Consider the following 26,589-nt stretch of genomic DNA (forward strand, 5'->3'; position numbering starts at 1 on the left):
CCTCGCGAGCCAGCTGAAGGCAGTGAGGCAGCCCGGTCTTCTCTTGCTATCTCCGGAGGGATTCCCCGAACCCCCTAAGGTAGGGGAAAAAGGATTCCCTCTCAGCTGATTTTTCAACAGCTAATACCAGCTTGTCTGCTTTAGCATCTGGGTCAGTTTAGGTTTCCCAGCCGCTACAGGCCCTGGAGGGGTTATTTTGGCGGGAACTTCGCCATTTTGACAGACAGTTTCCTCCATTTTGTCTGCAACCTTAGATGACCTTCCCCCTGTATTACAAACACAGGGGCAGGGAGTCCCTGGGGACCCCTAGGGTTTATGTCCCCTGATTTAATTTCTTTCTTTGTGCAGACTATTGGGGGGTCCCACGTGCGCCAGGGGGTTTCGGAGGTGGTTTCCCTCTGCACCCCCTGTGGTTTTGCCTCCCTCTTTTTCATTTGGCGTCCCCTCTTCCTCCTCCCTCATCCAAGCGCCCGCGGGGGGCTTGGATTGCGGATTGGTGGTCGTAGGAGCGTTTTGACGTGGATGAGGACCTGGCTGCTTTGGCGGGCTTCCAGGATCCTCTAGGGGGGACGGCCTGTGGCAGCGGGGCATCGGGTTTCCCATCTTCCAGCACAGAGGCGTCCATCGTGTGGCTTTTATTCAGAGAGATGCGCTTTTATACCTGATTTAGCAGGTCTTGGTGCTGCGCCACCGGAGACTCCGCGTAGGGGGCCCCTCTGCTTCGGGGGGGGGGGTCTGTCCTGTTTCCCACTTTTTTCCTGTGTGTCAGGCTTTTCGGGCTATTGTGCTGGCGCAGTGGAATTCGCCGGGGGCGCCGTTTTGGTTGGCGTGCGCCCTGGCTTGTTGGTATCCCATCCCGATGGGGGTTAGGGCTACCTTATTTTCGCCAGTGGTGGACGCGGTGGTCTTGGCGATTGCTAAGCGGCATACCGTGCCTGTTGCGGGCAGTTCTGCCCTTAGGGTCTCTGGGGAGCATACGTTAGAGACGCTTCTTAAACAGAATTTTGATGTCTCTGCCTTGGGGAGTCCAGGCGGCTATTTGTGGGGGCTGGTGGCTTGCGCCGCGTTTTAGTAGTCTGAGCGTGTCCTGGATTGTGAGTCTGATGACTGGTTCTTAGTGGATCAGGAGGTGGCGAAGATTGAGATGGCTGCCTCGTTCTTCTCGGATGACTCTTTATGTCTTGGTGCGACCTGCGGCTAAATCTAGGGCTTTTGGTGGCTGCGCGCTGTACCTTGTACTCAGTCGGCGGTTGCCGCGTTCAAAACTAAACTTCCAAAATTTCCCTTTTGAGGGTCGTTTTTGTTTGGGGAGGACTTAGATAAGTTGGTTCAGACTCTGATGACCTCTAAGGTGTCCCGTCTGCCTGAGGACCATGCCTGCCTGGCATCTCGGGGTGGCACTGCCCGGGGGCATCTGCAGGAATTTTGCTAGCTTTGCCCCGGGTGTGGGGCTGCTTCTTTCCAGACTTCCGATTTTTCCCCAGGGTCGGTTGGCTCAGCGCATGCAGTCCCTTCGGGGGGCTGGGAGTCCTCACGCCTGTTCCCCCGCTGCCCGTCCTGCACGAGGCTCTTTGCCGGCGCCCCTTTGGTTCCGGTGGGTGCCTGGCTGCACAACTTGTTTCCCAAGTGGGCCGATCAGTGGGGTCCTGGAGGTGGTGCAGGACGGTTATGCTCTGGAGTTTGCCGCTCTCTGCCAGATTGTATCTAGCCTCTCCGTGTCAGGTGGCATGGGAGCGCTAGCCTTTCGCCAGACCCTTCAGCGCTTGATAGATCTCAAAGCGGTTGTTCCAGTGTCCCCTGAGGAGTGTGGCACCAGCTGGTACGCCATTTCCTTTGTGGTGCCCAAGAAGGAGGGGACCTTTTGGCCCATCCTTGATTTAAACGGGTCAACAGGGCTCTCAAAATTCCCTCTTTTCGCATAGACACACTGCAGTCTGTCCTTCTGGAGGTTCAGCCGGGGGAGTGCCTGACTTCTCTCACTCTGACGGAGGCCTACTTGCGTGCTTCCATTCGGGCCTCTCATCAGCGCTTCCTTCGCTTTGTGAGTCAGCACTATCAGTTCTGCGCGCTTCCCTTTGGCCTGGCCATGACTCCCCGGACGTTCCCCAAGGTGATGGTGGTCGTAGCAGCGGCCTTGCGGTCGGAGGGCATTCTGGTGCACCCCTACCTGGACGACTGGTTGATTCGGGCACAGTCGTTGCAGGAGAGCACCCGGGTTACGGCTCGGGTGGTGGAGTTTCTCCGATCGCTGGGCAGGGTGGTCACCCTTTTCAAAAGTCGGTTGGTCCCAGCTCAGCGTCTGGAGTACCTTGGAGTTCTGTTCGACACCTCCTTGGGGAAGGTCTTCCTTCCAGAGGTCTTGGTAAGCAAATTACAATCTCAGATTTGCCTCCTTATGGTGTCCCGGTGTCCTCGGGCGCAGGATTTCCTCCAAGTCTTGGGGTCGATGGCGGTGTCCCTGGACGTGGCTAGGGCCCACATGCTTCCTCTTCAGTATACTCTGCTCCAGAGGTGGTCGCCCCAGAGGCACAGTTTGGATGTCCCTGTCCCTCTGCGAGGCTTGGCACGCTGCAGTCTTCGTTGGTGGCTCCAGACCTCTCATCTGGTTTAGGAGTTGAGTTTGGATCTACCGCAGTGGACGGTGCTTTTCATGGATGCTAGTCTCCTCAGTTGAGAGGCTCAGTGTTTAGTTCACAAAGCTCAGGGTGCCTGGTCCACGGAGGAGGCGTCCTGGTCGATCAGTGTGTTGCAGACCAGAGCCTTCCATCTGGCACTGTTAGCCTTCCGCTCCCTTTTAATGGGCAAGTTGGTCATTGTTCTGCCGACAAGTCATGGCGTTGGCTTATGTCAGTCGTCAAGGAGGCACCAAGAGCGCTCAGGTGGCGCAGGAGGTGACTCGGCTCATGCTTTGGGTGGTGTTATACCTTCTGGTCCTCTCGGCCGGGTGGAGAATGTTCAGGTGGACTTCCTCAGTTGTCACATCTTGGATCCCAGAGAGTGATGTTTCAGCCCCGTGGCCTATCAGTGGATAGTGCAAGCTTGGGGTCAGCCCCTGATGGACCTGATGGCCACAAGTGGCAACGCCAAAGTGCCCCGCTTCTTCAGTCGTCGCAGGGACGGTCTGGCCAAGGGTCTGGATGCTCTGGTTCACCCATGGCCAACGGAGGGGCTGTTGTACGTGTTCCCTCCATGGCTATTATTGGGCAGAGTTCTTCTCTGTATTCGCCATCCGGGTCTTGTGGTTCTGGTAGCTCTGGATTGGCCTTGATGTCCGTGGTACGCGGATCTGGTGAGGTATCTGGTGATTGATCCTCTTCCTCTACCTTTCTTGGATGACCTCCTGACGCAGGATCCCATTCCCATGTTTGACCCGTCTCCCTTCTGTCTTACTGCTTGGCTCTTGAAAGGGGTCGTCTAGGTAGGAAGGGGTATTCAGATAAGGTGATCTCTACTCTCTTGCGGTCCCGGAGGCTTTCTACCTCTCGGGCTTATGTGCAGGTTTGGTGTATCTTTGAGAGGTGGGGCCAGGCGCAGGGAGTGGTCTCTTTTTGCGCTTCCCTGCCTACCATCCTAGAGTTCTTGCAAGATGGCCTAGATAGAAAACTGGCTTGGTCTTCTCTCCGGGTTCAGCTTGCGGCCTTGTCAGCCTTTTGTGGGTTAGTGAAAGGTCAGCGTTTGACAGCCATTCCTGATGTGATTCACTTTTTGCGGGCGGCCAAGTTGATCAGGCCTCCCGTGCGGCCCTCTGTTCCATCTTGGGATCTCAATCTGGTTCTGGTGCGCCCGACTTTTGAACTGTTTGGTGGCTGTCTTTGAAGGAGCTTACTCTGACGGCGGTCTTTGGGGGCCATTACTTCAGCTAGGCATGTTATCCCAGGACAAGCAGGCAGCATATTCTTAACGTATGGGTGACGTCACCGACGGAGCCCCGGTACGGACACTTTTAACTAGAAAGTTCTAGTTGACCGCACCGCGCATGCGCGGGTGCCTTCCCGCTCGACGGAGGAGAGCGTGGTCCCCAGTTTCTTCGTTTCCGCGGAGCGAAGAAGACGCATGTGCTTTCAACGGCTGTTGAAATATCCTACTTTTGCCTTCCCGCTCGCGTAATTTTCTTCCTTTTTTGCTTTTTTCCCTTCGGGTTCCTTTTTCGTTTAAAAAAAAAAAAAAATCTTAATTTTGTCTTTCCTTTATTTTTCTGGCCGGCCCCGGCGGGGCCTGTTGCCAACATACAGGCCTCCGGGTTTGATTTTGCGGAGGCCGTGTTTCCATTCATGCCCCCTCAGCCGGGCTTTAAGAAGTGCCAGCAGTGTGCACGCCCGATCTCTCTCACTGACCCGCACAATTGGTGTTTACAGTGCCTGGGTCCAGAGCATCGGGCTGACACCTGCACCCGCTGTGCCACTCTTAAAAAAACGTACGTTAAAAAATAGGCAGATCCAGCAGAATATCCTTTTCGGTACCGGATCTGCCATGGAGTCTGCCACACCATCGACGGCGCCACTAAAGTCGGCACCGACTACATCGACACCGCCTGATCCTTCCTCGGGATCGATAGCGCCAGGTAAGCCGGCTAAGAAGCCTTCCACTTCCCTTGAGCGCCCTCCTGCTACAGCGGCGACGCCGGTCCTGGCATCACGCCGACCCCGTAAACGCTCCGCCCCGATTTCGGTGAGTGCCTCGTCATCGGCCTCCTCATCGCCGGGGCGTGAAGCGGCACCTATGGTACCGAAAAAGAAAAAAGCGGTTATCCCAGGACAAGCAGGCAGCATATTCTTGACTGATGGGTGACGGCACCGACGAAGCCCCGGTACGGACAATTTTAGAGTGATTGCACTCTAAGAACTTTGAAAGTTCTAGTAGGCCGCACCGCGCACGCGCCTTCCCGCCCGACAGAGGCGCGCGGTCCCCAGTTTCTTAGTTTCCGCGGAGCTAAGAAGACGCGTGTTCCAACTGCTGTTGGAAAATTTTTTCAAATTTTTCTCGCCTTCCCGCTCGCGCGTTATTTTCTTGTCATGATTTATTCACCTTATCGTTTCTTTCTTTTATTTAATTAAAAAAAAAAAGTCAATTTTTTTTCGACTTTTTTCCGGTCAGCCCCGGCGGGGCCTGTTGGCACCATCGAAGCCTCGGGCTTCGATTTTGCTACGGCCGTTTTTCCCTTCATGCCCCCTTCACCGGGTTTTAAGAAGTGTCAGCGGTGTGCACGTCCTATTTCCCTTTCCGACCCGCACAAGTGGTGCCTTCAGTGTCTGGGTCCGGACCATAGGGCAGAAACGTGCACCCGCTGCAGTTCTCTCCAAAAGAGAACTCTAAAGAATCGCCAAATTCAACAGCGAATTCTTTTCGGTGCCGCCATGGAAGTTCCCCCGGCATCGACACCGTCATCTTCCTCCAAATCGGCACCGGTGACTTCGACACCGCAAGATCCATCCTCGGTGTCGCACCCTGTAGGTAAGCCGGCTAAGAAGCCATCCCCTACTGTCCTTAGCCCGCCAGTCGAACAAGCAGTGAGCCAAGTCCTGAAGACTGCGCGCCGGCCTTGCAAACGCTCCGCTCCTATTGAAGTCACTGCCTCTTCATCGGCATCGACTTCGCCTGAGCGTCGAGCTGCACCTCAGGTACCGAGCAAGAAAAAAGCGGTACCGGTGCTATCGGGACCGTCTCTGGATGAGAGAATAGCATCCATCCTTCAGGTCCAGCTTAAGGAGCAGTTACAACACTTGCTCCCGGCTCTGCTGACTCAGAGCCTTCCAGTGTCGGTACCTACTGAGCATTCGGTGCCGATCGTCGAACAGCCTGTTTTGTCGGCATCGACGTTGTCGGCACCGCAAAAATCTGTTTCTATGCCTGTTCTCTCGGCGGAACCGAAGTCTCTTCGACGCACTGCTTACTCGACTTCGGAGCCGGTGCCGTTCTCTGACACCCGTACTGCTGTATAGTCACCCGGTACGGTGTCCATGAGGTTTGGTAAATCGGTACGCAAAACCAAGCATACCGAACCTTCTACCCCACTTTCTCAGGGCCGTCTGTCATCGGTACGGGACCCTGATTTGTGGGATTCTGATGACCCCCTCGGTACCGAGGCAGATTATTCCTCGGAGGAGGATGTTACATCGGTGCAGGATCCTGCTGGTAAGCCAGAGCACTCGTCCTTCACCAAGTTTCTTAAGGAGATGTCGGACACCCTTTCCATCCCTCTAGAGCAGGGGTGTCAAAGTCCCTCCTCGAGGGCCGTAATCCAGTCGGGTTTTCAGGATTTCCCCAATGAATATGCTTTGAAAGCAGTGCATGCACATAGATCTCATGCATATTCATTGGGGAAATCCTGAAAACCCGACTGGATTCCGGCCCTCGAGGACCGACTTTGACACCTGTGCTCTAGAGTCTGACTCTAAAAAATCCAAAGCATTTCTTGATGCTTTGGATTTTGACCAGCCTCCGAAAGAATTTTTAAAGTTACCCCTCCATGACATCTTGAGGGAAACTTTTTACAAAAATTTAGAAACTCCTCTCACCGTTCCAGGAGCCCCTAGGAAGCTGGAATCGCTTTACAAGGTGATTCCTATTCCAGGGTTTGACAAACCCCAGCTGCCCCATGAATCTCTGCTGATGGAGTCCACCCTCAAAAAATCGGCAGGCTCTAGTGTATATGCCTCTGTCCCTCCTGGCAGAGAGGGCAAGGCCATGGATAAATTTGGTAAAAGACTTTACCAAAATGCAATGCTGGCCAACCGTTCAGGTAATTATGCGTTTCACTTCTCTTTTTACCTGAAACATTTGATTCAGCAAGTCTCTTCTTTTCAAAAGTATCTTCCTTGACCGTAAGCTTCCTGCATTCCAACAATGCACTTCCAGTCTCCTACAACTCAGGAAGTTCATGGTCCGGTCCATCTATGATACTTTTGAACTCGCATCCCGAGCCACGGCTATGTCTGTAGCGATGAGACGATTGGCATGGCTCCGAGTCTCCGACCTTGATGTGAACCACCAGGACCGCCTTGCCAATGCTCCCTGCCTGGGTGATGAGCTCTTTGGAGAATCTATGGATACCACCACTCAAAAGCTCTCTGCCCATGAGACGAGGTGGGATACTTTGCTGAAAAATAAAAAGAAGCCTCCTCCTCCTCGTCCATTTAGACAGCAGCCATCATATCAGAGGCGGTTTTCTGCTCGGCCAGTTCAGCCTCAACCTCCACAACCTCGGAGGCAGCGGCAACAGCACCAACAAGTACGTCAGCAACAGCCGCCTACAATAAAGCCTGTCACTCAGACTAAGCCGACTCAGCCCTTTTGACTCCCTTCTCCTGGGCATTGCCATTCTCCCTCCCTCCTGTCCTCTTCCACAGCCCATAGGAGGTCGATTAACCATTTTTCACTCTCGATGGGAGGTAATCACCACCGACCAGTGGGTGCTCTTGATCATAGCCCATGGCTACTCCCTCAGTTTTCAGACTCCCCCGCCGTTAGGCCTGCCAAAAGAGTCTGCTTCCAACAAGTCTCAGTCCCTCCTTCTCGCTCAAGAGGTTCAATTCCTCCTTCTTCTCAATGCCATCGAAGAAGTTCCTCAAGATCAGCGAGGTCTGGGTTTTTACTCCCGGTACTTTCTAGTTCCCAAAAAGACCGGAGACCTCAGACCCATCTTAGATCTCAGAGATCTCAACAAATGTTTGGTCAAGGAGAAGTTCAAAATGCTCTCTCTTGCCACCCTCTACCCTCTTCTCGCTCAGGGCGACTGGCTATGCTCCCTCGATCTCAAAGAGGCTTACACACATATTCCTATCCATCTGACGTCCAGGCAATATCTGCGCTTTCTCATCAATCAACATCATTATCAGTACAAAGTGCTACCCTTCGGCCTGGCCTCCTCTCCCAGGGTATTCACCAAATGTCTGATTGTGGTAGCGGCCTATCTCCGCTCTCACAACTTTCAAGTCTTCCCTTATCTGGACGACTGGTTGATCAAAGCTCATTCCCCTCAGGCGGTTCTGCTTGCCACCAATCAGACCATTCACTTCCTTCGACTATTAGGGTTCGAAATCAATCTACCCAAGTCTCACCTCATTCCGACCCAGCGACTTCAATTTATTGGAGCCGTTCTGGACACTGTTCTAATGAGGGCGTTTCTTCCATCCAACCGCCTTCACGCCATCCTCCATCTCTGTCAGCAGGTGTTTCAACAGATTACCATTTCTGCGAATCACATGATGGTGCTATTGGGGCACATGGCTTCGACAGTACATGTCACACCCTTCGCACGTCTCCACCTGCGTACTCCTCAATGGACCTTAGCGAACCAATGGTCCCAAGCGACGGATCCTTGTTCACAACACATATCTGTGACCTCGTCTCTACGACAGTCGCTTCTTTGGTGGTTGACATCTTCAAATCTATCCAGAGGGCTGCTGTTCCATCTACCTCCTCATCAACTAGTCATCACCACAGATTCCTCCCCCTACGCCTGGGGAGCTCACTTGAACGAATTCCAAACTCAGGGATTTTGGACTGCCCAGGAAAAGAAACACCACATCAATTTCCTGGAACTCCGAGCGATGTTCTATGCCCTCAAGGCATTTCAACATCTTCTCTTTCCTCAAGTACTACTCATTTGCACAGACAATCAAGTTGCAATGTACTACATCAACAAACAGGGAGGAACGGGCTCTCGCCTGTTGTGTCAGGAAGCCCAATGGATTTGGTCTTGGGCGACAGCTCGTCACTTATTCCTGAAGGCTGTCTACATTCAAGGGGAACAGAATTCCTTAGCGGACAATCTCAGCAGAATTCTCCAACCTCACGAATGGACTCTTGATCCCTCGACTCTTCAGTCCATTTTCGCTCAATGGGGCACCCCTCAAGTGGACCTTTTTACAGCTCCCCACAACCATCAGCTGCCCCTGTTTTGCTCCAGACTCTACTTTCCTCATTGTCTGGCGCCCGATGCATTTCTCCTGGATTGGACCAGTCTCTTCCTATATGCTTTTCCCCCTCTACCGCTCATGCTGCGAACACTGTTCAAGCTCAAGAGGGAACAAGCCACCATGATTCTCATCGCTCCACGGTGGCCCAGGCAGCATTGGTTCTCCCTTCTACTTCAACTCAGTTCCAGGGAACCCATACCTCTTCCACTGTTTCCTTCTCTGCTTTCTCAGCATCAGCAGACCCTACTGCATCCCAACCTACAGTCTCTGCACCTGACAGCTTGGTATCTCTCGGGCTGACTTCGGCTCACTCACTTCTTTCTCAGCCTGTCCGCTCTTATCATTGATGCTTCCAGGAAACCGGCCACGCTCCAATGTTATCAACAGAAGTGGTCTCTGTTTTCTTCCTGGTGCCTCTTACATCACCATGATCCCATGTCTCTAGCAGTGGGACTGGTGTTGGACTATCTTCTTTCCTTGTCTGACTCTGGCCTTAAATCTACTTCTATCAGAGTTCACCTTAGTGCCATTGCTGCCTTTCATGAGCCAATTCATGGAAAACCCCTCTCGGCTCATCCTTTGGTTTCTCGGTTCATGAGGGGCCTTTTCAATGTGAAACCATCTCTCAAGCCTCCTCCTGTGGTCTGGGATCTCAATGTGGTTCTTTCCGCTTTAATGAAGCCTCCTTTTGAACCTTTGGCCACAGCGCATTTCAAATTTCTTACCTGGAAAGTGGTCTTCCTTATAGCTCTCACTTCTGCCAGGAGGGTCAGTGAACTACACTAGTGGCCGATCCACCTTTCACTGTTTTTCACCATGATAAGGTGGTTCTCCGTACACACCCCAAATTTCTTCCTAAGGTTGTGTCTGACTTTCATCTTAACCAGTCCATAGTCCTGCCTGTATTTTTTCCAAAGCCTCATTCTCATCCAGGTGAACAGGCTTTGCATACCTTGGACTGTAAACGTGCTCTGGCTTACTATCTTGAACGTACTAAGCCCCACAGATCATCTCTTCAACTATTTTTGTCCTTTGATCCTAACAAGTTGGGTCATCCTGTATCTAAACGCACTCTCTCTAATTGGCTAGCTGCTTGCGTTTCTTTCTGTTATGCTCAGTCGGGCCTGACACTGGAAGGTTCTGTCACGGGCCACAAAGTTAGAGCTATGGCAGCGTCTGTAGCTTTCCTCCGATCTACTTCCATTGAGGAAATCTGCAAGGCTGCTACTTGGTCCTCAGTGCACACTTTTACATCACATTATTGTCTGGATGCATTCTCCAGACGGGATGGACACTTCGGCCAATCTGTTTTACAAAATTTATTTTCCTAATGGCCAACCTTCCCTCCATCCCTCTTTTTTGTTAGCCTGGAAGTCACCCATCAGTCAAGAATATGCTGCCTGCTTGTCCTGGGATAAAGCACAGTTACTTACCGTAACAGGTGTTATCCAGGGACAGCAGGCAGATATTCTTGCGTCCCTCCCACCTCCCCGGGTTGGCTTCTTAGCTGGCTTATCCTAACTGGGGACCGTGCGCCTCTGTCGGGCGGGAAGGCACTCGCGCGTGCGTGGTGCGGCCTACTAGAACTTTCAAAGTTCTTAGAGTGCAATCACTCTAAAATTGTCCGTACCGGGGTTTCGTCGGTGCCGTCACCCATCAGTCAAGAATATCTGCCTGCTGTCCCTGGATAACACCTGTTACGGTAAGTAACTGTGCTTACCGGTGCCTCCTCTGGACGACCGCATAGCGGCCATACTCCATACCCAATTGCAGGAGCAGCTACAACAACAACTACAACACCTGTTGCCAACAATATTGGCCCCGCTCCTTCCGGTACTGGACCGGCTCGAGCCTCGCACCATACCACCGGAGTTGACTCCATCGGTACTATTAAACATGTCCATGCCGGTGCTCTCGGCGGAACCAATCAATCCTCTCGTGCAACTACAATCTGATGCCGATCCTCCCCGACATCGAGAACGACATCAAGCCCCCCGAGACCGAGACCGGCACCGCTCTTCTTCCCCCGGTACCGTCTCCATGCGTTCTGGCAAATCTCTCTCTAAGATTCGCCACACAGAACCATCCACACCACCGTCCCGTCCTATACGCCCCGACGTCAGGGACCCGGACCTCTGGGAAGAATCCCAACCCGGTACCGACGATGAGGCTTCATCAACCGACGAGGAACCCTCGACAATCGATACCGGTTCCAAACCTGAACAATCCTCGTTCACCAAATTTCTTCGGGAAATGTCAGCGGCTCTCTCTATCCCGTTAGAATCTGACTCTAAGAAGTCACAGGCTTTCTTAGATGCCCTGGACTTCGAGCAACCCCCCAAAGAATTTCTAAAGTTACCCGTCCACGACATCTTACGGGAAACTTTCTACAAGAATTGGGAGAACCCTCTCACGGTACCGGGGGCCCCTAGAAAACTGGATAGTCTCTACAGGGTCATCCCTATCCCGGGGTTTGACAAACCCCAACTACCCCATGAATCTCTTCTTGTCGAGTCCACCTTGAAGAAAACCCAGGGCTCCAGTGTTTATGCTTCTACCCCTCCTGGCAGAGAGGGCAAAACGATGGATAAATTTGGCAAGCGCCTTTATCAAAATGCAATGCTTGCAAACAGGGCTAATAATTACACCTTTCACTTCTCCTTCTACATGAAGCATCTGGTTCAGCAACTCTCTTCATTACAAATGTATCTTCCTGAACGTAAGGTCCCTCTTTTCCAACAACAAATTTCCAGTCTACTCCAACTCCGCAAATTCATGGTGCGCTCCATTTATGATTCTTTTGAGCTGACCTCTCGAGCATCTGCCATGGCGGTTGCCATGAGACGCCTGGCTGAGAGTTTCTGACCTCGACATTAACCACCAAGACCACCTGGCTAACGCACCTTGTCTTAGTGATGAACTTTTCGGTGAGTCTCTAGACTCCACCACCCAGAAACTCTCGGCTCACGAGACCAGGTGGGATACTCTAATCAAACCGAAGAAGAAGATTCCTGCCTGCTCGCCCCTACAGACAGCAGTCTTCCTACCAGCGCAGATTCTCAGCCAGACCTCTCCATCCACCTCCGCAACAACCTCGCCGACCTCGTCAGCAACATCAAACTCAGGCTCGCTCCCAATCTCATCAACCTGCCAAGCCTCTCCCTCAGTCAAAACCTTCTCAGCCCTTTTGACTCCTTTCTCCAGGACATAGCCAGTCTCTCACCAGCGTTACCTCTTCCTCAGCCTATCGGAGGACGCCTACAACTTTTTCTCAGCCTTTGGGAGATCATCACATCAGACCAGTGGGTCCTCACCATCATTCGCCACGGCTACTCCCTCAACTTCCAGACTCTTCCACCAGACAATCCTCCCGTAGAGTCTGCTTCTCACTCCTCTCAAACCCTCCTCCTCCTCAAGGAGGTCCAAGCCCTCCTTCTTCTCAATGCCATCGAAGAAGTTCCCCAAGACCAAAGGGGTCAGGGATTCTACTCTCGCTACTTCCTGGTACCCAAGAAGACAGGAGACCTACGTCCCATCCTCGATCTCAGGGACCTCAACAAGTGTTTGGTCAAGGAAAAGTTCAGAATGCTCTCCGTTGCCACGCTTTACCCTCTTCTCTCTCAACACGACTGGCTATGTTCCCTAGACCTCAAAGAGGCCTACACTCACATTCCAATTCATCTGTCTTCCCGTCGCTACCTCCGCTTTCAGATACAACACCGCCACTATCAGTACAAGGTCCTACCCTTTGGCCTCGCATCATCGCCCAGGGTGTTCACCAAATGCCTTATTGTGGTGGCGGCCTTTCTCAGATCTCACAACCTCCAGGTGTTCCCCTATTTGGACGACTGGTTGGTGAAAGCACCTACGTCTCCACTTGTGCTGCAAGCCACTCAACACACCATCTCCTTCCTCCATCTCCTGGGGTTCGAGATCAACTACCCCAAGTCGCATCTGCTTCCCACACAGCGACTTCAGTTCATTGGAGCCGTTCTCAACACCACTCTGATGAGGGTGTTTCTCCCCTCCGACCGTCAACGGACCCTGCTCCATCTTTGCCGTCAGGTGCTCCTTCATCACTCCATTCCAGCTTGCCAGATGATGGTCTTCCTGGGCCACATGGCTTCGACGGTCCATGTGCTTCCTCTGGCACGACTCCACCTCAGTGGACTCTAGCTAACCAATGGTCTCAGACCACGGACCCTCTTTCTCATCCCATCTGTGTGACATTGTCTCTTCAGCAATCTCTTCAATGGTGGTTGAACTCCAATCTTTCCAGGGGTCTGCTTTTTCATCTACCCCCTCACTCCATGATCATCACCACGGATGCCTCCCCCTACGCATGGGGAGCCCACCTGGGAGAACTTTGGACTCCTCAGGAGTGTCAACATCATATCAACTTCCTGGAACTCAGGGCCATGTTCTATGCACTCAAAGCTTTCCAACACCTTTTCTACCCTCAGGTTCTTCTCCTGTGCACAGACAACCAAGTCGCCATGTACTACATAAACAAGCAGGGCGGCACCGGTTCTCCCCTCCTCTGTCAGGAGGCCATCCGCATCTGGACCTGGGCCACGGCCCGCAGTCTCTTCCTCAAGGCTGTCTACATCCAGGGCGAACAGAACTCCCTGGCCGACAATCTCAGCCGCATCCTTCAACCTCACGAGTGGACTCTAGATCCGACCACACTCCACTCCATCTTCGATCGGTGGGGCACTCCTCAGGTGGACCTCTTTGCAGCTCCTCACAACCATCAACTGCCCCTTTTCTGTTCGAGACTCTACTCCCCTCATCGTCTGACCCCAGATGCGTTCCTGCTCAACTGGGCGGGTCAGTTTCTCTATGCCTTCCCTCCACTTCCTCTGATGTTGCGGACGCTGTCCAAACTTCGCAGAGACAATGCCACCATGATTCTCATCGCTCCTCGGTGGCCTCGCCAACACTGGTTCTCTCTCCTGTTCCAGCTCAGCTCCAGGGAGCCCATTCCTCTTCCTGTGTTTCCTACTCTACTTACACAGCAGCATCAGTCTCTACTACATCCCAATCTGTCTTCGCTCCACCTGACAGCTTGGTTTCTCTCGGGCTGACCTCTCCAGAGAATCTGTCTCAGCCTGTCCGTTGCATTTTGGATGCCTCCAGAAAACCGGCCACCCTCCAGTGTTACCATCAGAAGTGGACCCGGTTCTCCTCTTGGTGTCTAATGCATCACCACAATCCCACCTCTTTAGCGGTTGAAACTGTACTTGATTATTTGCTCTCTTTATCTGATGCTGGCCTCAAGTCCACCTCAATCAGAGTTCACCTCAGTGCCATCACTGCGTTTCATGAGCCGGTCCTCGGAAAACCTCTCACGGCTCACCCCCTGGTTTCCCGGTTCATGAGAGGCCTCTTCAATGTCAAACCACCTCTGAAGCCTCCTCCAGTCGTCTGGGACCTGAATGTGGTTTTATCAGCCCTCATGAGCCTCTTGCCACAACTTCCCTCAAATTTCTCACATGGAAGGTGCTTTTCCTCATTGCCATCACCTCTGCCAGGAGGGTTAGTGAGCTGCATGCACTGGTTGCCGACCCACCTTTCACTGTTTATCACCATGACAAGGTGGTTCTGCGCACCCATCCTAAGTTCCTTCCCAAGGTGGTCTCGGATTTCCACCTCTCAACCAGTCCATTGTTTTGCCTGTCTTTTTTCCCAAACCCCACTCTCTTCCTGGGGAGCAGGCACTACATACGCTGGACTGTAAGCGTGCCCTTGCTTACTATTTTGACGGCACCAGGGCTCACCGCTCATCCCCTCAGCTTTTTCTGTCTTTCGACCCTAACCGTTTAGGTCGTCCTGTCTCTAAACGGACGCATTCCAACTGGCTTGCTGCCTGCATTGCCTTCTGTTATGCTCGGGCCGGTCTCTCACTGGAAGGTGCTGTCATGGCCCACAGGGTCAGAGCTATGGCTGCTTCTGGGCTTTCCTCCGTTCCATGCCCATTGAGGAAATCTGCAAGGCTGCCACTTGGTCCTCAGTTCACACGTTCACTACTCACTACTGTCTGGATGCCTTCTCCAGACGGGATGGACTTTTCGGCCAATCTGTGTTACAAAATTTATTTTCCTAATGGCCAACCATCCCTCCTCCCCCTCTGTTAGCTTGGAGGTCACCCATATGTTAAGAATATGCTGCCTGCTTGTCCTGGGATAAAGCACAGTTACTTACCGTAACAGGTGTTATCCAGGGACAGCAGGTAGATATTCTTAGAACCCGCCCTCCTCCCCGGGTTGGCTTCTTAGCTGGCTTATCTTAACTGGGGACCACGCTCTCCTCCGTTGAGTGGGAAGGCACCCACCCGCGCATGCGCGGTGCGGTCAACTAGAACTTACTAGTTAAAAGTGTCCGTACCGGGGCTCCGTCGGTGACGTCACCCATACGTTAAGAATATCTGCCTGCTGTCCCTGGATAACACCTGTTATGGTAAGTAACTGTGCTTTTCTGAGCTGCAGGCTTTCTTTTGTTGGGCTCCCTTCTTGGAGTGTTCTAGGGGGCGGGTTGTCTTGAGACCTATTCCTTTCTTTCTGCCAAAAGTAGTTTCTCCTTTTCGTGTTAATCAATCTGTAGTCCTCCCGGTGTTGGGTAGTCGGGAGGGGTCTTTTGAGCAAACACAGCAGCACAAGTTGGATGTCAGTTGGGTCCTTCGCTCTTCTGTGCAGCGGATCCAGGAGATCAGGAAATCGGATTGTCTTTGTCTTTCTGGCAGATCCTTGTAGGGGGGCTGGCGCCTCTAAGGCTACTATTGCGCGCTGGGTCATGGAGACTATTGCTTCCGCTTATCTTCTGAGGCAGATGCCTGTTCCGGAATTTCTCAAGGCTCATTCCACTCGGGGTCAGATGGCTTCTTGGACTGAGTCTTCGCTCACGTCTCCAGTGGACATTTGTAAGACATTGGTCTTCCTTGCATTCTTTTGTCTGACTCTACTGGGTGGATGTTCAGACGCATCGGGACGCAGTGTTCAGTGAGCTTGTTCTGGTGTTGGCCCTTCGGGGGGGAATGCTTTGATACGTCCCACTCTTAAAGATTAACCTCTACTGGTCTGGAGAGTGCTAAAGAAGGAGAAATTAGGTTCTTAACCTTCTAATTTACTTTCTTTTAGCTTCTCCAGACCAGTAGAAGTCCCCACCCTGTCTGTTGTGTTGTGGTTGTTGCGCGGGCAGTTTTGTGTTTTGCTGCGGGTTCTAGTATTTTTCTAGGGCTGGGGAGAACTGAAGAACAGCAGATGTGGCTCGGCTGGCTTAGCTGGTGAGCTGTGGGGACATTTTCTTACTGGTGTTTCTCCTCTGCATTCTCCAACAGCATTTGGGTATGTTAGTTATTACTCCTGTTCCGAATATTGTTTTTCTGTTACCAGTTCTTTGTTCTGCTTGGCTATTCGGCACACTGATAGGAATAGGCGAAGGTATCCTATATGTACTATTCCATAGTTTTGTTTGTCTCCACCTGCTGGTCATGATGAGGTATATAACCCACTCAAAGATTAACCTTTACTGGTCTGGAGAAGCTAAAAGAAAGTAAATTAGCAGGTAAGAACTTAATTTCTCCTTTTATACTGGCTGAAATTGTCCTTTGTCCAGGTTGTTGATATATACTGGGTGATTTATTCAAAAAGGCAATAAATCCAACTAAACTTGCTTTCCTTTTAGTTGTTGTAGTCAAAGATCGAGAGACACAGAGGTCACGTGGATTTGGTTTTGTCACCTATGAGAACCCAGAGGATGCCAAGGATGCAATGATGGCTATGAATGGAAAGGTGAGTAGGATAATCATATGATTTGATTGTTTCATGGGTGGGGGACAGAGAAAGTACCTGCAGTTATCCTAGTACAACATGTGGGTGACATCCACGGAGCCCCGTAGCGGACAGCCTCGCAAGCAGACTTGTTTGTAGAACTTTCAAAGAGTTTTGAGTACAGCACCGCGCATGTGCAAGTGCCTTCCTGCCGAACATTGGTCGTGCGTCTCCTTTGAGGTACCTTAGTTTTCCACGGAGTCAAGAAGTACCTGTTTCTCAACTCTGCTGATTTTTGAGTTGCCTTCTCGCACCGCGGTTTTCTTTTTTCTTTCACTTTAGTCGCTGTGCGGCGCGTCTCTTATAAAAAAAACTTACTTTTTCTTACGGCGGGTTTTGTCCGGCGGCGCTTGGGCTCAGGCTCTGCCGCCGGTCCTTATTTGATTCCAGCTGTATTTTTTCTTTGTCTCGGCCTCTTACCGGGTTTAAGAAGTGTAGCCAGTGTAATCGGGTGATTTCTCTCACTGACCCCCATCGTTGGTGTATCAAGTGCTTGGGGCCTGATCATTGTCCTGAGTACTGCCCGTGCTGTGCTACTCTTCAAAATTGAGCTCTCTGGAGGCGTGCTAAGATCCTCGAGCTCTTTGGTCCTATGGAGGCCTGGTGGTGGTGGCTGCAGCCCTGCGGACTCGGAGTTCAAGTCTTTCCATATCTGGATGACTGGCTCATCAAAGCCAGGTCACATCAGGAGGTTATTGTAGTGACCCATCAGACTATAGCATTTCTCCAAAGTCTTGGGTTCGAAATCAATTTTCCAAAGTCCCAGTTGCATCCCTCCCAAACTCTTCAGTTTATTGGAGCTATCCTGGACACTGTTCATCTCGGAGCATTCCTGCTTCAACCACGTCATAATGCTCTCATTCACCTTTGTCAACGAGTATCTTCCCTCATGTCAATCTCGGCAAAACATATGATGGTTCTTCTTGGTCACATGGCCTGTACAGTTCACGTGACTCCTTTTGCCAGACTTCACCTCAGAATTCCTCAGTGGACCCTGGCATCTCAGTGGCAGCAAACTTCCAATTCACTCTGTCTCTCAACACATTACAGTGACTCCTTTGAGACAGTCTCTCCACTGGTGGATGCTCTCTTCCAATCTTTCCAGAGGTTTACTATTTCACACACACCCTCATCAGAAGGTTCTCACGACAAGATTCCTCAGCCTACGCTTGGGGGGGCTCATCTCGTTGGTCTCCGCAAGGATCGTCAATGTCACATCAATCTGTTGGAACTCAGAGCAATCCTCAATGCTCTCAAAGCTTTTCAGCACCTTCTTCACAATCAGGTAGTTCTCATTCAAACAGACAACCAAGTCGCCATGTACTATGTTAACAAGCAGGGAAGAACATGATCTTTCCCTCTTTGTCAGGAAACTCTAAAGCTCAGGAATTGGGCAATCCTTCACAACATCTTTCTGCGAGCTGTCTACATCCAAGGGCAGCAAAACTGTCTGGCGGACAAATTGAGTCATCTTCTACAATCTCACGAATGGACTCTCAATTCCTCACCTCTCCATCACATTTTTGCTCAATGGGGAACTCCTCAGATAGATCTCTTTGCGTCTCCCCACAACAACAAACTGCCTCAGTTCTGCAACAGGATATACCGTATTTTCGCGGATATAACGCGCGCGTTATACGCGTTTTTACGTACCGCGCATACCCCTCGCGCGTTATATGCGTGAGCGCGGTATATAACTTTTTTTTTCAATCCGATCGGCATCCCTCCTACGAACCGGTATCCTCCCCCCCCCCCCGCTCACCCCTCCCCCGCGATCCTACATCCCCCCCCCAGCACCGCAAAACATGCCTTACCCGATTGGGCACCGGCACCAGCACCAATGCACAGGATGTGCCAGTGCCAGTGCCCGAAGATCCTCCCTCGTTGGTTTGGGTTGGTTTGGGCTGGGCTGAGCTGGGCGGTGCGGTGCAGGAGAGATCCTCCTTCTTCCTGCGCCGGGCTGGACTAGGCTTTGAGCATTTGCGCATGCTCAAAGCCTTCTGGTCTCGCTCTCTCCGAGATTTCGAGAGAGCGAGACCAGAAGGCTTTGAGCATGCGCAAATGCTCAAAGCCTAGTCCAGCCCGGCGCAGGAAGAAGGAGGATCTCTCCTGCACCGCACCGCCCAGCTCAGCCCAGCCCAAACCAACCCAAACCAACGAGGGAGGATCTTCGGGCACTAGCACATCCTGTGCATTGGTGCTGGTGCCGGTGCCCAATCGGGTAAGGCATGTTTTGCGGTGCTGGGGGGGGGAATGTAGGATCGCGGGGGAGGGGTGTGTGACGTGAGCGGGGGGGGGGAGGATGCCGGTTCGTAGGGGGATGCCGGATCGGATTGAAAAAAAAAAAGTTGTAAAACGCGGGTAAGCTAGCGGGGGGGAGGATGTCGGTTCGGAGTAGGCGGGAGAGGTTTTAGCATGCGCGGTATACGCGTGTGCGCGCTATATTAATTTTTTTTACATAGATTTGTGTTCCCCGCGCGCTATACCCGTGTGCGCGTTTTACACGGGTGCGCGTTATATCCGCGAAAATACGGTAGTTTCCTCATCGCCTTGTGGCAGATGCTTTCCTTCTGTCATGGACGAATCACTTTCTCTATGCGTTCCCTCTATTCCCTCTGATTCTCAAGACTCTTGTCAAACTCAAGAAGGAGCATGCCACCATAACTGATAGCTCTTCGGTGGCCCAGACAACCTTGGTTCTCCCTTCTACTTCAACTCAGCAGCAGGGAGTCTCTACTTCTACCAGTATTTCCCTCTCTGCTTACACAGTCAAGGGTCTCTACTTCATCCCAACCTGCAGTCTCTACACCTAACAGCTTGATACCTCTCAACCTAACTGCCACTCTACAGTTCTCTCAATCTGTACAGGACATTCTAGAGCAGTGTTTTTCAACCCTTTTACACCCATGGACCGGAAGAAATAAATGAATTATTTAGTGGACCGGTACACATAGACTAAAATTAAAACCCATTTCCACCCCATCTCCGTGAGCTCGGTCACCTAAGTAACTATAGAAAAATAGACAAATATAGTGCAAAATATAGACAGCAGATATAAATTATCAAAACTGACACGTTTTGATCACTAAATTGAAAATAAAATCATTTTTCCTACCTTTTGTTCTCTGGTGATTTTATGAGTCTCTGTCTGTGTATCCTTTCATTTCTTTCTGCACTCAGGCCCAACAATTGTCCCTTTCTATTCCCTCCCTCTTTCCTTCTCAAGTCCTTAGTGCCCCCCAGTGCCTCCTTCCCAAGTCCTTAGTGCCCCCCAGTGCCTCCTTCCCATGCCTTTAGTGCCCCCAGTGCCTCCTTCCCATGTCCTTAGTGCTCCTTCCTGTCTTTAGTGCCCCCCAGTGCTTCCTTCCCATGTCCTTAGTGCTCCTTACTGTCTTTAGTGCCCCCCAGTGCCTCCTTCCCATGTCCTTAGTGCTCCTTCCTGTCTTTAGTGCCCCCCCAGTGCCTCCTTCCCATGTCCTTAGTGCTCCTTCCTGTCTTTAGTGCCCCCCCAGTGCCTCCTTCCCATGTCCTTAGTGCTCCTTCCTGTCTTTAGTGCCCCCCCAGTGCCTCCTTCCCATGTCCCTCTCACTGCCTTCCACACTTTGTCCCACCCCGAAGCCAGCCTGTCTACCTCTCTCACTCTCCCTCCCTCCCTGGCCAAAGCCAGCCTGCTTGCCTGACTACCTCCTTCCCTCCTTGCCGGCAAAAAAAAAAAAAAAAGCCTCCCTCCTTGCTTTCCTCTGCTCTTACCGCCCTGCTGCTGCTGTTGCTAAACCAAACAGGAAATCTTCTTTTTGACGTGAATTCTGACGTTCGAGAGGACGTTCTGGGCCAGCCAGGCAGCGATTGGCTGGCCCAGAACGTTCTCTCAGACGTCAGAATTGACTTCGGAAAGAAGATTTCCTGTCGGGTTTAGCAGCAGCAGCAATCTTGCCGGTCCTCCGTGGACCGGCAGAAATTTCCTGCAGACCGGCACCAGTCCACAGACCGGCGGTTAAAGAATAATGTTCTAGAGCAGGGGTGCCCACACTTTATGGGCTTGCGAGCTACTTTTATAATGACTAAGTCAAAATGATCTACCAACAATAAAATTAAAAAAAAACAAAGCACAATGAAAGGCAGAGAAAATGTTAATTATTCATATTATCCCAGGACAAGCAGGCAGGTATTCTCACTAGTGGGTGATGTCATCAGACAGAGCCCCGGTATGGACGTCTCACAAGCACGTGTTGCTTGTAGAAACTTAAAGTTTCTAGATACCCGCACCGCGCATGCGCCAGTGCCTTCCCGCCCGGAGATCCGGGCGTGTCTCCTCAGTTCTTTTCTTTCCGCGGAGCTGAGAAGTTCAACTTCATCATGCGCTAGCTGAATTCAGTTAAATTTGCCTTCCTTGTCCGCGTTTTCGCTCTCTTTTAATTACAGTTAACAGTACTTTTCTTTTTCAAAAAAAAAAAAAAAAAAAGAAGATTATTTCCTCCGGCGGGTCGAACGGGCCGGCCACGTGGCTCAGGCCCACTGGCTTCGACCTCGCGGCGGAGATTTTCCGGCCTATGTCCCGGCCAATCACCGGGTTTAAAAAGTGCAGCAAGTGCCAACGCGCGATTTCACTCACGGACCCTCACCGGCGCTGTTTGCAGTGTTTGGGCCCTGACCACATCCCGAAATCGTGCATGCCTTGCTCTACCCTTACGGCACGCTCATTCAAGCGGCGTTGCCTATTTTGGGAATCGATGTTCAAGATGGACGCAGCTAAGGATCCCTCAGCCTCCACTTCATCTGATACCTCCCCGGTTCGGGCGAAACCGGTATCGACCCCCTCCTGCATCGAGTGTGGTGAAACCGGCATCGTTCATCCGACACCATCCACGAGCTCGACGTCGGTGCCTGCCCCGGTCTCCTCGGTTCAGGTACCTCTTCCTTCCACAGTGCCACCAGTGGTCATCAAAGTGCCGAAAGCTACTAAGCAGAAGCACTCGGCCTCGAAGGAGTGCGATGACCGTGCAGGAGGACCCCCTTTCGGTGCGGATCCCTCCTTATCGGCTTCGCTACAGTCCGTGCTGGAAGCTCAATTCGTTGAGCTCATGCAGACCATCGGACCCGGGCTCATCGCTGCCATACAGGGTGACCTCCCGGTACCGGTCCAAAGGGGCGGTCCGCCCCCTCCCCCTCCTCCCCGTTCGACCTCGAAAACCGACGAGGACGAACGGGGGAGGGCGGCGATGCCCACGCGGCAAGCCTCGCTTACCGATATGCCGCCATTAGAACCCATTACGCCTCCGCGCCAACATGGGACCAGACCTCCGATCGATACTCAAAGCCCTGGGCATAGTCAGGAAGAGTTCTTCCGTACTCCTTACCAGACTTGGGTAGCATCGCAAGAACCCGCATCGCAACCCCAGTTGCGATCCACCGCTTCCAGCCCTATCCACCACTTGGGGGCCTCGGGAGACCAGGCGATGCACAGACGATCCCGATCCCCGTCCCGCCACCGAGACGGGCACCGATCGAGACACTCATCCTGGCACTCTTCACGCCATTCGGAGGTGTCACCGCAGAAAAAACTGCAACGTAAGGGATACTCCTCATCAGAGGTGTCCCCTCCGGGGGGCCCGGAGTACGAGGAGACACCGGTGCCCGATTCTCCTTGCCACTCCCCGATGTCCATGGACCTGGAGGCCTCCTCCTCCTCCAGCCCGTCCCACAGGCCGACGCTGGCGGATCAATTGTCCTTCTCATCATTCCTCCGACAAATGGCGGATGATCTGGATGTGACCCTTGACACGGGCTCCCGATACTCCAAAGAGTATCTGGACACCATGCATTTACCTAACCCTCCAACGGAGTCGCTTCGGCTCCCCCTGCATAAATTGCTGGATCAGACCTTCATGCAGTGTTTCGAAACACCGTACTCCATACCGGCGATCCCCAGCAAACTCGATGCTCGATACCGCATCGTGCACCATAAAGGGTTTGAGGGCCCTCAACTCTCCCACCAATCCCTACTGGTCGAGTCCTCTCTTAAACGCTCTCATCCCTCCCAGGTCTACGCCTCTGTACCGCCGGGCCGAGAGGGGAGAGCGATGGACAAATTTGGTAGAAAATTCTATCAAAACTCCATGATGGCGTCACGGGTGCTGAACTACAATTTCTTTTTCTCTTCCTATCTGGAGTTCTTCTTGCCGGTGCTCCGCAAGTTCACTCCGTTCATAGACAACCAAGCTCGATTCGAGTTCGAGGAAGTGGTAGCCTCCCTCTCCCAATTACGCCTCCAGCTGATGCAATCCTCCTTCGATGCATTCGAACTCTCGGCACGTGCTGCCGCAAGCGCGGTAGCCATGCGTCGCCTGGCATGGCTCCGTACAATCGATATGGATCCCAACCTCCAGGACAGACTCGCCAACGTACCATGTGCTGGAGCTGACCTGTTCGATGAGTCTATCGAAACTGTTACCAAGAAGCTGTCGGATCATGAAAAATCTTTTCAATCCATCCTGCGGCCCAAACCCAAACCTCAACAGTCTCGACCTTCCAGGCCACCCCTGATTTACCAGCGGCGTTACATGCCCAGACAAACGCCTGCTGCGAGACAACCTGCGAAGAGACAACCTCCCCAGAAGTCTCAGCAAAAACCTCAGCCACCGGCTGCACCTAAGGCTCCCCAGCCCTTTTGACTCCCCTCCCGGGAGCAAAACCGACACCGTTCTGCACTCAGCCTCTCCCATAGGGGGCCGCCTCCATCTTTTTTACCATCGATGGGAGGCCATAACCACGGACCTATGGGTCCTTACCATCATAAGAGAAGGATACTCTCTTCAATTCCATCGGGTCCCCCCGGACCATCCTCCAAGAGAGTATCCTTCAAGCTCGACGCAGACCGCCCTTCTTCTTCAGGAAGTCCAAACCTTACTTCAGCTTCGGGCTGTCGAGCCGGTCCCGTCAGACCAATTGAACCGAGGGTTTTACTCCGGTACTTCCTCGTCCCGAAGAAAACGGGCGACCTGCGACCCATTTTAGACCTTCGGGCCCTCAACAAGTTTCTGGTCAAAGAGAAGTTTCGCATGTTGACTTTGGCTTCTCTATACCCCCTCCTCGAGCAGAACGACTGGTTATGCTCCCTGGATCTCAAGGAGGCCTACACTCACATCCCCATTCACCCGGCCTCCCGAAAGTTCCTCAGATTTCGGGTGGGAAATCTGCACCTACAGTATCGAGTGCTACCATTCGGCCTATCTTCGTCCCCCAGAGTCTTCACAAAGTGCCTGGTGGTAGTGGCCGCAGCACTCCGGGACAGGGGTCTACAGGTGTTCCCATACCTCGACGACTGGCTCATCAAGGCCCCGTCAACCCCAGAGGTCACTTCGGCGGCCTTGGCTACAACCTACTTCCGCCAGAATTTGGGCTTCGAGATCAACTTTTCCAAGTCTCATCTACAACCCACCCAGTCCCTCCCCTTCATCGGAGCGGTCCTGGACACCACCCGACTCCGAGCATTCCTGCCTCTGCAACGCATGGAGTCTCTTCTTCATCTCTGCCAGTCGGTGTCTACTCGCCAAACCCTACCGGCGAGACAACTGATGGTGCTCCTGGGCCATATGGCCTCCACAGTACACGTGACACCCTTTGCCAGACTCCACCTCAGGATCCCCCAGTGGACCCTGGCATCACAGTGGAATCAGACGTCCGATCCACTATCCAAACACATCTCAGTCACACCTGCTCTTCGGCAGTCTCTACTTTGGTGGATGACCTCTTCGAATCTATCCAGAGGTTTGCTGATGCACTCTCCCCCCCATCAGAAAGTTCTCACAACCGATTCGTCGAATTATGCATGGGGGGCCCACCTGGATGGTCTCCGCACCCAAGGATTCTGGACCAGTGCGGAAAGACTACACCAAATCAATCTACTGGAACTCAGAGCCATCTTCAATGCGCTCCAAGCTTTCCAACATCTACTTCACGACATGGTAATCCTCATTCGCACAGACAATCAGGCTGCCATGTATTATATCAACAAGCAAGGAGGCACGGGCTCGGCCCTCCTTTGCCAGGAAGCTCTACGAGTCTGGGACTGGGCGGTGCGCCACAACGCCCTACTCAGAGCAGTATACATCCAGGGGGGAGAACAACGTCTTAGCAGACAAACTAAGCCGTCTGCTACAACCGCACGAATGGACTCTCCATTCCAGCCCCCTTCACCAAATCTTCACGCAATGGGGGACGCCTCAGATAGACCTCTTTGCGGCTCCCCACAACTCCAAACTGCCTCAGTTTTGCTCCAGGATCTACACTCCTCATCGCCTCGAGGCAGATGCTTTTCTACTGAACTGGGGGAAACGATTTCTATATGCGTTCCCACCATTCCCGCTGATCCAGAAGACTCTGGTCAAGCTGAAACTCGAACGGGCCACCATGATTCTAATAGCTCCTCGGTGGCCCAGACAACCTTGGTTCTCCCTCCTACTCCAACTCAGCAGCAGGGAACCAGTACCACTTCCAGTGTTTCCTTCACTGCTTACTCAACATCAAGGATCACTACTTCATCCCAACCTGCAGTCTCTCCACCTGACAGCTTGGTTCCTCTCAACGTAACCCCTCACCAATTCTCACAAGAAATGAGGGAGGTCTTGGAAGCTTCCAGGAAGCCCGCCACTCGACAATGCTACTCCCAGAAATGGACCAGATTCTCCTCATGGTGTGTTTCTAAGTCAAAGGAACCTCAGCGAGCTTCCTTATCCTCCGTGCTGGACTATCTCCTACACCTATCTCAATCTGGGCTCAAGTCCACATCCATACGAGTCCACCTGAGCGCTATTGCGGCGTTCCACCAGCCCCTACAAGGGAAACCCCTCTCGGCCCATCCAGTGGGCGCCAGATTTATGAAAGGACTCTTCCATGTTAACCCTCCTCTCAAACCACCCCCAGTAGTTTGGGACCTCAATGTAGTCCTATCCCATCTCATGAAGCCCCCGTTTGAACCACTCAACAGGGCCCCTCTTAAGTACCTCACCTGGAAAGTGCTTTTTCTTGTAGCCCTTACGTCCGCTCGCAGAGTCAGCGAACTCCAGGCATTGATGGCGGATCCACCATTCACAGTATTCCATCATGACAAGGTGGTCCTACGCACTCACCCGAAATTCCTGCCTAAGGTGGTCTCCGAATTCCATCTCAACCAATCCATTGTACTTCCAGTATTCTTCCCTAAGCCCCATTCTCACCACGGAGAATCGGCCCTTCACACTCTAGACTGTAAACGTGCCTTGGCTTTCTACCTGGATCGCACCAAGCCACACAGAACCACCCCTCAACTTTTTGTCTCCTTCGATCCTAACAAGTTGGGAAGACCCGTATCGAAGCGCACCATCTCTAATTGGATGGCGGCTTGTATCTCTTTCTGCTATGCCCAGGCTGGATTATCACTTCCTTGTAAGGTCACAGCCCATAAGGTCAGAGCAATGGCAGCCTCAGTAGCATTCCTCAGATCAACACCAATCGAGGAAATTTGTAAGGCTGCCACCTGGTCCTCGGTTCACACATTCACCTCACATTATTGTCTGGATACTCTCTCCAGACGGGATGGACAGTTTGGCCAAACAGTATTGAAAAATTTATTCTCTTAAGTCGCCAACTCCCCCCTCCATCCCACTGAGGTTAGCTTGGAGGTCACCCACTAGTGAGAATACTGCCTGCTTGTCCTGGGATAAAGCAATGTTACTTACCGTAACAGTTGTTATCCAGGGACAGCAGGCAGCTATTCTCACGTCCCACCCACCTCCCCTGGGTTGGCTTCTCAGGCTAGCTACCTGAACTGAGGAGACACGCCCGGATCTCCGGGCAGGAAGGCA

General features: G+C 52.4%; 1 protein-coding gene across 4 annotated transcripts in view; it reads left to right on the forward strand.

Annotated features, from left to right (window-relative positions):
* Positions 1-26,589, forward strand: part of LOC117364858 (cold-inducible RNA-binding protein-like) — a 76,575-nt gene that overhangs the window by 11,936 nt on the left and 38,050 nt on the right. For all 4 annotated transcript variants that reach the window (XM_033954564.1, XM_033954565.1, XM_033954563.1 and 1 more), the window contains exon 3: positions 16,602-16,708. In XM_033954564.1, coding sequence (XP_033810455.1) covers positions 16,602-16,708 — 107 coding nt within the window. The remainder of the gene's footprint in view (positions 1-16,601; positions 16,709-26,589) is intronic.

Source organism: Geotrypetes seraphini, chromosome 8 (genome assembly GCF_902459505.1).
Source record: "Geotrypetes seraphini chromosome 8, aGeoSer1.1, whole genome shotgun sequence".
NCBI lineage: Eukaryota > Metazoa > Chordata > Amphibia > Gymnophiona > Dermophiidae > Geotrypetes > Geotrypetes seraphini.